We start from the raw sequence: 13,162 nt of genomic DNA on the forward strand, positions 1-13,162 counted from the left end.
ATTTGTTTCTCCATCCATCCATCCATTTTCCGCCGCTTATCCATTCCCGGGTCGCGGGGGCAGCAGTCTCAACAGAGATGCCCAGACTTCCTTCACCCCAGACACTTCCTCCAGCTCTTCCGAGGGGAGTCCGAGACGTTCCAGGGCCAGCCGAGAGACATAGTCTCTCCAGCATGTCCTGGGTCTTCCCCGGGGTCTCCTGCCGGAGGGACATGCCTGGAACACCTCCCTAGGGAGTAGGGACATGCCTGGAACATCTCCCTAGGGAGGCGTCCAGGAGGATCCGGTACAGATGCCCAAGCCACCTCAGCTGACTCCTCTCAATGTGAAGGAGTAGCGGCTCGACTCCGAGCTCCTCCCGGGTGACCGAACTCCTCACCCTATCTCTAAGGGAGCGTCCAGCCACCCTGCGGAGGAAACTCATCTCGGCCGCTTGTATCCGTGATCTTGTCCTTTCGGTCACTAACCAAAGTTCATGACCATAGGTGAGGGTAGGTGCGTAGATTGACCGGTAAAGAGAGAGAGCTTTGCCTTTCGACTCAGCTCCTTCTTCACCACGACGGTCCGGTACATCGACCGCATAACTGCGGACGCTGCACCAATCCAATAATTTGTTTCTGTTTGACCTATTTATAAATGTAAATGTAAATTACTACCACTGCGTTTCTGAGTCTTGCTGTTTGCCTTGATTTTTAAAAATGCCCAGCAACTCTGCGAAGTAGGTTGAGTCAGGAGGCCAGTTTGGATCGCAGGACCGTTTTCACACAACAGACCGGGATCCTCTTTGCATGCCAGATGGGCATCAATTTAATCACTGACAGCATAACAGACCATGTCATCTTTTGTGAAGACACCAACATCCCCCACCAGGATGTACACTGTTTCCCAACGATGTAAAGACTCATGTAGCCAGAGCTTGAAACAAAAATGCCATCAAAACAACATCAGAGTTGTGTGGGCTGGTATGAAGCATATCATAAGCTTTAGCAATAAAGGCTGTCAACAGCAAGGCAGTAAGCCTGGATAGGCCCAACCTGTTGAATAGCAGATTCAGCTGTGGTTCCCCTAATGGGCCATCCCACACTCCATCGGTTTTATCAATTCCTCACTCATCAGACAATCCCACATCTCCCTGCCCTTAACTCCTGTTATTGAGGTCTTTGGATCAATATTCCCCAACTCCAACCTCCACAGCAATGGCCATAATGCCCACATGGCCATGATGAGATGGTGATGAGGTGAGGAAACACCTGGAAGACTTCACCAAGTCAAGGCCGTGCCATGGTGTTATAAGTCCCAAGCTGCTGAGGCCCTTTGCTTACCAGTTGCCTGACATCCTGTGACAATGTTTTAACTTAACCGCTGCAGAAAAAACAGTAGAGGTGATCAGGAAAACATTAAGTTGGGTGCTACCAGCAAAGAAGTGTACCCCATCTGGTTTCAAGGACTTCAGACCAATGACCCGTAGACCGCATCTCATGAACGTTCTGGAGAAAGTGTTTCTGGTCCATCTTGAACCGGTTCTTGTGCATAACCGTTTCCCATTGTTTTCAATTCCTTGGAATTGTTTGCAAATTTTGAAAACGATTCCTTTTTCAATTCCAGTGAGCACGAATGACTTCATCACGCACGTAGCCAGCAGTCAATAATAAACATTGCACTCAAGCGATACAAACGCTCGAAAGTCTGATTACATTTCAGTAAAAAAGACGACAACAAGGCAATAATACTTTTCAATACTTTCCAAGTGGACATTTCGTCAACGGGTTAGGGATGCAGATTTGCAAAATATACTGATATACAGTTTGATTGGATTTGACTTGATATTATTTGTCAATGGCTGACATAGTTTTATTGTTGAGTGCTCAGTTCATATCATTATCCTTTTTAAAAGGAGAATTTTAATTTCTATTAGAAAAATGTTGGACATTCTCGAGGAATTGCCACAGAATATTTAATTTAATACTATCTAAATGTTAATATTGGTGATGTTTGGCGACCTTATATTGTCCTTTTTTTCCAAATGAGAATCAATAAGGGAATTGATAAAGAACCGAATCATTAAACAGAATCGAAAAGGGAATTGGAATCGTAAAAATCTTATCAGTTCCCATCCCTAGTGTGCACTTGAACAAGAAACTAAAGTTGAAGATGTTGCTGTGTACAAGGAGGTGAATTCCATTTACTGTGGTGGTCTGCTGTGGAGAGAGGCCAGGGCATCTCTCAGTAAACAAATCAATAAACACATTCATGTTGCTAAAAAAGCCATTGGGCAGAACCTGCACACTTTTCTTTCCACTGAGGGACAAGAAGTCACTGACAACCTGTTCTCCATCACAGACAATCCATCTGACCTGCCCCATGACTCACTTCAGGGACAAGCGGTGGTCAGTCCCCAACAGACTCACGCAGCTGTCATAAAGAGCGCACCAGGGAGTCATTTGTACCTTTCACTATTTCACAGGTACCCACACCATTGTAAGTAACTGTAAGTACTTACTGCCCCCTTACACTGCCAACTACATACTGCCTATATTTACTGCTTCTTTACATTACAAAACATTCATAAGTACCTGAGCATTTACTTTTTTCAACATATATTAATTGCAAACTTGTCTTACCTCTCCTGCATGGCTGAGACTCAGCTTTGGCAGTTTATTCTTCACATTTCCGGAGGTTCCACTGAAGGGCTGGCTGCTGTTCAACCCCTCCGTGGCCACTAGGGGCGGTTTAAGTTGGGGAGAATCGCTGGGCGCCTGGTCCTGGCCATCCATTGGTCGTACATACGCCGTGGGCTTCTGCTGCACCGCTACTGGTTTTCCTGATAGGCTACCAGGTGGGAATGTGGGCGTGGTCAGACCCGATGTGGGAGTGGTTAGACCAGGAGTGGGAGTGGTCAGAACAGACGTGGAAGCCAGTGGGGAGGAGGACGAGGAGAGTAGAGAACCTGTTTCATTTTCAAATGGGGATGATTTAAAAGGTCCACCGTTTTCTGTGTTAGTGGAAGACTTGAAGTGGCAGCTATCCATTGTGGACGATCGAAAAGTGCCACCATCTGTAAAAGAAAAAAGGAAAAAATGACCAAACCACCCACAGAAACACCTGCTAGTGTACATCTCTCTGCTTTGTGTGTTAAAACCTGGTCCATTGTTCCAGCAAAGCAGCCAGTGGACTGTTGAGAGATAAGAGTCCACTGGCTCTTACTGAAAGCACCGCAAATGTCACTTTTAATGGAGATCTGATTCATATTTCTGTAGCTTGAATGCTTTTGAAGTTGGCTACAATTAAGCTAACCCTTTCACCAGCTTTCAGTTTCAGTTGATTTCAGTTGTTTAGCAAAGTTTTAATGTATTTTCTTACATCTTCCTTTTCAGTATACTGGCTTCTTCTGTTACTTCTGGGTCAAAGGCCAGGAGGAAAACTCTGGAGCATCAACGTCCAGAGCATGGACGTACTACTGAAGATAATGCCTGAGTAATTTGACATCCAGCTACATTATATGAGAAACCTTGTCCTATTTTGAGACATTAAATTGGTAGGATTTGTCAAAATAACATGCAATTTGACAGTAGGGTTTGAGTTTAGCAGAATAGTTTTGTTTTTGTTTTTTAATGTCATATAAGAAATAGTTTTTTATTGAATTCCGACTGTCCATAAACAGTTTTCTCAAAATGTTAAACTCCTCTTAAGTGGCATCGCAGTGTGGGACTTGCCTGCAACAGGATGGGTTCTGGTTGAGTGGGATGAGTGTTTTCTAGAAGAAGAGGAGGAAGAGGAGGAGCAAGAGGGACTTGAATCTTCTTTCAGCCCCAGTTCATCTTTAAGCGAGCTAAACAGCTCCTCGTGCCTTTGGAGCTGCTGTTCCTCTAACAAAGACATTTTACTCCTGCTGCCGGAAGCTCCAGCCGTGACCTGCCCCTGCCCACCCTGCCCTAGGCCCAGAACAAGGCCCGTTGCCGGGGCCGTCTGCCCGTGGCCCCCCCTGGACCAGTCCATGGAGCTTCTTGACTTTTTGGAGTTCTGATGTGGAATAGTTGCTGCGGTGGATGTTGATGTGGTCACGGCCGGTGGTTGCATGGAGGCCGAGGAGGAAGAAGGTGCGCTTCCCATTCTCTTCTCCCCAGCTCCCTCTTCTCCTCCTCCTCTCAAAGCCTCGTTGAAAAACTGGGACTCCATGGCAGGTCTCTCTGCGGCTGGAAAGCTCGGGGTTTGCTGGAGGTTGTTTGCAGTGCTGCCCTTTGGGATCCCCACCAAGTGGCTCTGGTTGGAGTGGCTGGTCAACAGGTCTTTCATTTCCTCGTAGGAGCCCAACGTGTTCTGCACACGGTTGGCCAATGCATCACCTTTATTAGTCTAAAAGGAGAGACGAAAGAACAAAAGGACAGGGGGAGAGGAGAAACAGAAGTGCATTAATTACGTCTCTCATTTTTCTTCTTATTCAGATTGATGAGAAGACCTCTTTACTCATCTGAAATGGAACTGAGAAAGATGGATAGGGTGACCACTGACCAGACATCAGGATGAGATGATTAATTATATACATGCCATCTTTACGACACTCTAGTCCAGGCAGGAGCAGTAAAATTAATGGGGCGGGTATCATTATTAGCCTGACCCCAGATTCTCCACCAATCATTGCATGAAGAAAGTGAAGCTCCTGCTTATATGTGATCGTATAGCACCTGAGATGCTCCTTAAAATATATTAGCAGTGCTTTTTGTTTCAGTCAGTGACAGATTTGTTAATGAGCCACACCGTTTGCCTAATCATTGCTGCGCTAATGGTATTAGCATGTCAAATAAAACAAAAGAAGAAGTGATGATTAAACTACATTTACTTTTGATTAAACAGTAGATTATATTCAAAGGAGAAGGAGGCATAACCCTTACAATAAGAATGAGCTCCAGAAGGAACAAACCCATGAGAATATTGATTTTTCACTTTTCACTATGACTGAGAAAAAAAAGCGATTTAAAAACTAGTATTTTAAAAGTTCAGGTTAAAATAAAGAAGCACTTGATTAAAGTCTTAAGTCTATGATTTTCTTTTTAACGGGCACGACTCTTGTGCTTGTGTGTTATTAAGTGTGCTTTCTCTTTTCACATGGAAACAGCTTCAGACAATCAAAAATTAATAGTCTAATAACATGCAATGATCCATGGAGACGCCTCGTTGCTGAGAAGGGACTTACGAGAGTGTGATTGTGTGTTTAGCACTTCATAACACTGCAAATCATTACAACAACACCAATGTATTTACCCTAACGGAGGGGCAGTTAAGCAGGAGTTGATGACCTTTGCAATATTCTAACCTTTTTCAACTCCAGAATGGTTTAACGTGAGTCTGTAAATATGGTATAGATGAGTTGTGTTGGTGTTTAAATGTCATGACGGCTGGTGTGATTCTACGGCAACAAACTGGTCAAGGTACTCAGATGTTTGGCGAGTTCTAGCTAAAATGCTTTGTTGGCAGGTGTGCTGTTTCCATGTCACTCACATTTGCTGGTGTAAAACATTTGTAATCCAGAACAGTAGCTCCAGATAATAGAAACATAAGGGATTTTATTACAACCCAAAGTAATGGCCAGATATTTTTTTTCTCATGGTGGCGGTAAAGAAAGTAGAAAGGTCACCGGAGCCAATAGGATTCATTTTATGGGGGCCATGAATATCTCACCAAATGTATAAATATTTAAGGATTAAGGATATTTTAGATTCATAAGTCTCAACAACTATTTGATGTCACAGTAGTTGAGGTTTATCTGTACGCATATCATCCCAGAACCCATGCTCCTTTCTTATCGTTTTAACTACATCTACATATATCCAAATGATGGTACTGAGCATTAATATATGTGCAGATAGTTGTTAAAAAGCAATAAATAAAAGAGTGTCTCAACTCCGCTCCACCCTCTCTCATGCAGGGTCTGCTACAGCTTTGTGTTACACCCTCAGATATACAACAAATACAACTCAAGGTGAGACTGGGTGGAGTTAATTATGGGAACGTTAGATAACTCTCTGATCTGGCTCACTGATGTCACAGCACCCTCTACATCTGAACAAGCATTAAATACCTTCAGTTACGGGTTGATTTTATCAGAGATTTTGAGTTGGTAGATGCGTCAGACACCCAAACATTTGCCTACTAGTGTCAGGGTTTGCCACTTCCCCCCAGTTTTTGAGTTTCAGTTCTGTCCCTCCTGTTTCCCATCTGCCCTGATCGTCTGCACTTGTGTCTCGTTATCCCCTGTGTATATCTGGTCTTGTCATTCCCCTTCTCCCTGTCGGTCCCAGCCCCCGGGTCTCGCACTCAGAAGGCATGCCGACTTTTCCCAGTGGCCAGCCGCGGTACTGCAACAAAAAATCCCATGGGGCCCAGAAAGCTTTTTTCCCATAGACCGCAATAGTAAAAGAGAAGCCTCTAAAACTGTTCACAGGAACCTCCAGCTGTAATCACCGTCAATTACTAATCTTTGTATTCTATATTTTTAAGTGGACTTTATATCCGTCAAAAATGTTTAATAACGGCCAGAAAAGTCAAAGAAAAGTCTCTTTCTGGGCGTGACGTCACGGCTGACGTCACAGCCGTGTCCATGCATTCCACGGATGTATTATATAAATATATATTATGTAATTATATTATATTAATACATTAATAATATATGTAATACTTTACATGTAATAATATACATTAATTAATATATTATATTAATACATATTATATTAATATTCGAGTCATTGCCCCAGAGCATGGGAGGTGACTCAACTGCGCATGCTCTATGGGCCGCATAAAGCGGAAGTAAACCCGGAAGTCAGAAATGTTTTCGGCGTATGCGCTGGCTGAGCAAAATGCATTGAAATGAATGGGCGGCCATTTTTAGTGTCCCATCCAGTTTTATAATACATCCATGGTCGGTCCGTACTGTTTCTACCTCCATGTTTTCCTCGTCAGGTTTTTGTAGCCAGGTTCACGTTCACGTTCACGTTCTTGTTTTGTATCCTGCTCTGCAGCGCTTTTAGTTTGGTTTTTGCTAAATAAATCCTGCTTTTTTGCAACTCCTGCCTCCTGCTCTCCTGCGTTTGGGTCCTCAACAAACCACAACCGTGACAACTAGCATGTTTGTTTTCATATTTTGTCCCCTTTATAAAGCCTAACATGCATTTTACTGGAATTTAACTTTCAGTTATTTACATCCAATATGTTAACAGAGCCAAATTGGAGTAATATCCCGCCTCGATGACGTCCCGCCCCTTGCGTGTTCTGCCGTGGCGTCATCCTTCACCTAAACCAGAACAAATACCTTGTGGTTAGGGTGATTCTTTATGTTGCAGCAGCAACAGCACATCCCTTTGTGTGCTACGACACGTCTGAACTGCTGGAGCTCCAGACAGTGTCTGAGGGTAGTGTGTTTAGCAGCGTAAGGTCATGATTTTAGCATAAAGCTGCACACTTTATAGCTTTGAAGGGAAAGATGAAAGCCCTAAAAGGATGTATGTTAGTAAAAAAAATCCACGTGAAACAATTTCATTCTTATTATGAAACACAGACAAGAGGCACAAGAGAATATCTGCAACATCCACTAATGACAGGATGAGTCTCATGTTACTAATGCTTAGTTAAGGAAAAGTAATCAATAAGCCTGTACGTTTTTTTTTACACCAATAAAGAAGAAAACCCACAAAACTACAGAGAGATGAGACAGGGCAAAGCATCACGCCATCCTTTCTAAAGATGCATATTAAAAAAGAGAGAATGCCATTGAAATAATCTTAACAGATGTCATTTCTCTGTGTACACATCCACTCAAACGCTGCACACTGTAGCTGTGAGCTTAAGTTAGCTGTGAATAAATTAGTCCATCTCTTCTCCAACTCCAGCTCATGAATAAAAGATCTGGTGGCTGAAGAGGAACAGAAAACACATTTACAGAGAGGTAAAGAGAGAAACAGAGGAGAAGTAGAGAATGAATATGTCTGTGTGCGTGTGCGTGTGTGTGTGTGTGTGTGTGTGTGTGTGTGTGTGTGTGTGTGTGTGTGTGTGTGTGTGTGTGTGTGTGTGTGTGTAAAGAATAGATTATCCCAAATAGCTGCTAACAGCATAACGCTCCTTAACAGGATTAGAATAGGGATTAGCTAATAACTGACACAGAGAATGAATACTGGAGAGCTGGAGAGAGGAAGAAAGAAGCAGAGTGATGGACATTTGATAGACAAAAGGGTAGAGAGCAAAGAAGAAAGTGATTAGAAAAAAAAACCTCTTTGCCATAAGACCCCAGAGATCATTTAGGTCCAACAAGTCCAGCATCATTTGAAAGGGACGATGTCTCCATATGTTCATAAACCAAAGAACATGAAATAATGTGAGGATAAAAAAATTAATTGCTTCCAAGTATTAATCAGAAGGTGAAAATACCAAGGTATATTGAAGTTGTTTTGCAAAGTCAATTCATCACTTGACTAGATGGAGAACATGAAACAAGTGCACAGCCCCCTGTGAATGACGCAGTCGCACAGTGTATCATCTGAATTACTTTCTCTTCAACTACAACTGTTAAGTTAATTACGGTCATAATGAGGTGTTTAAAAGAAAAGAAAAAAAATAACCTTCTCAGAAGTACAACACCAAAGACGTACCTCCGTAATAAACAAATGCATGTCTCATAATTTACATCAAATGCCATTTGCAAATGTTGCAGCTTCTCAGATTAATATTTATTAATATTCTAATAAAATCAATGAATGCAGGTTTTGACCAGAAAAATTAGAACTTTGAAGATATAAACCAGGGGTCCGTTTCACAAAGCAGGTTTAGTGAAAACTCTGAGTCTGTTAACCCTGAAATGAGGGAAACTCTGAGTTTTCCGTTTCACAAAGGGAGGTAACTCAAACCAGAGAAAGAGGAGTAACTCTAGCCTGTTTCACAAAGAGAGGTAATTTAAGCTCTCGGTCAGTTACCGTAGTAACAGAAGCTCTGAACCTAACCTGGTCGGGACCAGGTTTATATCGTGAAACCTGGAGTTTTTCTGTGTCTCCGCCTCTTTCAGAGACACACGCACATTTGATTTCCTCATTCATTCAGTCAGCAGGCGAGTTTTGGCGAAGTTCTGCCGTCTGTCATTAAAAACAGAGTCAGTATAAATATTAGAAATCCATTGTCACGAACATGGCATGTCCTTTTGATGAAGACACAATTGATGAAGGTGCAGCATTAATGCGCAGAGAATTAAATATTCGTCGGGAGATGGTTATCAGACCGTGTAATACATGTACATTATACATAGTCTCATTACAGGCAAAGCAATATATGTTAATCCTTTATTTGTTATCATTTTGATGATTGAATTGTTTAATGATTTAATAATATATTCTAATTTTTTTAGATTTTTATTTGGGGTTTTCATAAACTGTGAGCCATAAATTAAAATTATAACAAATAAAGGCTTGAAATATCTCACTTTGCATGTAGTGGGAAATAATATTTGTTTCACCTTAAATTGAATTTACTACGAATGAAGTTTTGCAATATATTCCAATTTTCCGACCTCCGCCTGTATATTATTACATAAATAAATAAGAGCATAATATGTGTCTCTATTGGTTCAATACGGAACGCAACTTTTAATTCCCAATTACGGAACAATTCCGTATTTCAAGGGACGGGTGGCAAACCTACATAAACCTGTCCAAGCCATCAAGGAGTTCCACAGGATTGCAGGTGAATGATGTGGAGGTCTGTTAAATTAATTTTATATTATATTCTGTGCTGCGGTGTTACTCTTTTTTTCAAAAAACATGTTCAAATTCGCCGTATGCGCGCATTAAAATCTCTAATTCCATTCGGGTGAAAAAGGACACGGCGTGAAGTATGTGGATCTTCAGATGCAAACAAATTTTTCCCAAAGGGATTTTGTAAATTGAAATGTTAAATAAAGTTTAAAAAAAAAAAAAAAAAGTATGTGGATCTTTTGTTGTCGCCGGTTGTCATGGTGAATCCTTGTATCAGGGCTCTATAGATACTGGCTTTTTATAGTTGTGGCGCACGCGCTTAACTCCAGGTGAAACTACTTAGAGTTGAGTAAATTACCTCAAATCCGCTGTTCTGGAACCGAAAACTCAGAGTTTCTGATCTCAGAGTAGATCAACTAAGAGTTCAGGATTAGACTCAGAGTTTGTTGAACCTGCTTTGTGAAACGGACCCCAGGTCTTCAAGGACTAATGATGAGCAATTCACTCATTTTCAAACATTAAACATTTATCATTAAGTTATTAATATATATATATATATATATATATATATATATATATATATATATATATATATATATATATATATATATATATATATATATATACATTTTTATATATATATATTATCATTTTCTCATGAGATAATACTGCTTTACTCTTATGTTCTACGACATGATAAAAAATTGAAGAAGAAAACTTTCCAAGACATAATTACATTACCGAGATTTGCTGTAAATCATTGATCGTCTTACACAAGCGCTCTTCTCCCTGAAGGCGTATTCTTATCTCCTGGCAGCTCTTTCTAGTTTCCCGTCTCGTCCCAGCGTGGAGGTCAGTCTGAGACGGCTGGATCCAGCAAGGTCATGTGTGACTTTGCATCCGCTCTCATTAACAGAGAGGAGGGGGATCACCTGGCACGTGGCGCTGCTTTAAAGTCACGCAATAAACTGCATCATTTAGAGGGTAAATACCTTTGTTATTAGATTATTACTACAAGACTATTATTCAGCTTGGCTGATAAAAGGAGCATCTATGAAGAGATGCTGCGTGTTCTCCACCGCCTTGTCTCTGCCTCGTCTAATCCACGCTGGTTGTCGGAGATGGTAAACCCAGATAAAAGGAAACGTCTTTATAGAGTCGTCAACTGCAGTGATTACTGTAAGTGCAATCAAATTAAAGCTGCTTCTTGAAGAAGCTTTCATTTTTCTAATACTGGCGGGTTTTACACTATCACAGAATGCCTTTTCAGATAAATTCTTAAATATAAATCAAAAGGATAAATGTGGGGGTTTGAAGCCCTGATGAATTAGAAATGATAGACGTGTAAGTGCGAGCTGCAAAAAACACAACGTATGTCGAGAGGTAGCGAACAACTGTCCGACGTAGATCACATCACAGTATATCTTTAAAGTACTTTTTATAGACACCAAAATACATGTTTCTAGTAAAAGTAGTGTTTAAGACCCCACCCTTCACACCAGCCAGCCCAGTCAACCTGGCTCTCTCCTCTCTCTCTAACACACACACACACACGCGCACGCGCACGCGCACGCGCACGCACACGCACACGCACGCGCACGCGCACGCACACGCACACGCACACACACACACACACACACACACACACACACACACACACACACACACACACCAGCAATTAGTTGGCGTGTGGCGGCCCTGAGGATTGGATTCATTACAAGAACAAGGTTTCTTCTGCTTCAGCTGCCGCCAAACGTCAAAAGTCTTTTCATCTGTGCTCAGACAGCAGCAAACATTTCCTCAATATCTACAGTCTGGTCTGTCCCAAGGTCGACATGTTGGGCAACGTAAACAAGTGCTAAAGATGGTAGTGGAAGCAAATGAGAGGGAACAAACCAAATACATCTCATAAAGGGGAGCCGGAGAGCGGCTGTGGACTTCATGTGAGGCCAGTTCATGTTCCACGAAAGAAGAGACTACATTTATTTCAAGACACGCAGAACATAGAACAGAACCAACATGTTTGAGATCATGCTGAAGACTTCAGGCAGACATAGCACATGGCCAACTGTCCCCTCATCTTCTTCTTTTATCCACAAAGCAATAGATGATGATATACTGTAGTTTGGTTTATTCTCCATAACAATTCTATTTAAATCATGACACAGTGCATCACTTTCAGTGTTTCAACAAGTGAAAAAGCTGTAAATCCACTCCATGTGACCAAAGCTGCAATCTCTGCAGCAGCGAGAGGGCTTTACATGTGCAAAATGCATATCTTACTTACCCAAAATATGCATGAGATGCAATCCATCTTAATTACTTTGATCTAACAGAAAATTAAAAATGTCAACAAATGTTTTACTTCTTGAAAACATTGTGGTGCGAATTTCCGTTTCTGGGCACTGGTCAAAGGTTTGGAGATATTATTTGTCAATTCAATTCAATTCAATTTTATTTATATAGCGTAAAGTATAAACAGAAGTTGTCTCTAGGATCTTTCCAGAGACCCAGAACATGAACCCTGAGCAATTATTACATAAACAATGGCAGGTAAAAACTCTTTAAGCTCCTTAAGCCAAACAGTGGCAAGAAAAACTCCCTCCAGGAGGAAGAAACCTGGACCAGGACCTGGATCATAAGGGGGGACCCTTAGCATTTGTATATGAACGTGTGTCCAAACTGTGTAATTGTGTAATCATGTAACCCATCACGTGGTTAACTACCTCTCCTCTTACTTTATAGGGTTCTCCGAACAGATTGAATCCGGTGGAGAACAGGTCCTCATCCTGCTGCACCTCCTGGTTCCTCCTCTCCCACTCCCTCCTCTTCAGGGCGCTGCGCTCCGACTCAAGATGACTGGAAAGACAAAGACAAACGCACGTAAGATTCACTTTCAGAGTCAATAAACAGTCTTGCAGTAGCAGTGGATTTTAATAAACAGGCGATGCGAGTGGATTGGCAAAAGTAATTTTCCCGCCTGTGTAATTAGAATAGACAGATATATGAAAATAACGGGGTTAGTCGTACAGACGCAGTGAAAATTATTAAAATTCCATCTTAACAAGACGGACAGGAAAGAAAATCACAGTAAAAGCTTAATTCTTGCAATATTCTTAACCTAAGTGTAAGCAGTGCTTTCATTGTGTCAATAATGGCTCTGAGGCTACGCTCACGCTGGTCCATGCTGTGGCCGGGCCAGTCCACCTTCCCTTCCAGCCACATGAACATACCTCATCATGTTGCTACAGGACACACCTGCAGGATAGGTTTCTATCAGATATGAAACTGTAACTAAATATTACTAAATCTGCCTATTACCACCTGTTTCTGTCTAAACAAGACATGAAAAAACGTATTCATGCATTCATTTTCAGTAGGTTGGATTATTGCAATGGCATCTTTACAGGCCTGAACAAGAAATCAATCAGGCA

General features: G+C 41.7%; 1 protein-coding gene across 1 annotated transcript in view; it reads right to left on the reverse strand.

Annotated features, from left to right (window-relative positions):
* The window catches only part of aff2 (AF4/FMR2 family, member 2), a 242,409-nt gene that overhangs the window by 158,906 nt on the left and 70,341 nt on the right, over nucleotides 1-13,162 (reverse strand). The window contains exons 2-4 of the mRNA XM_061725886.1: nucleotides 12,467-12,587; nucleotides 3,714-4,353; nucleotides 2,622-3,055 (exon numbers count right to left, since the gene is read on the reverse strand). Of these exons, the coding sequence (XP_061581870.1) occupies nucleotides 2,622-3,055; nucleotides 3,714-4,353; nucleotides 12,467-12,587 (1,195 nt within the window). The remainder of the gene's footprint in view (nucleotides 1-2,621; nucleotides 3,056-3,713; nucleotides 4,354-12,466; nucleotides 12,588-13,162) is intronic.

Source organism: Cololabis saira, chromosome 7, assembly GCF_033807715.1.
Source record: "Cololabis saira isolate AMF1-May2022 chromosome 7, fColSai1.1, whole genome shotgun sequence".
In the NCBI taxonomy this organism is placed as follows: Eukaryota; Metazoa; Chordata; class Actinopteri; order Beloniformes; family Belonidae; genus Cololabis; species Cololabis saira.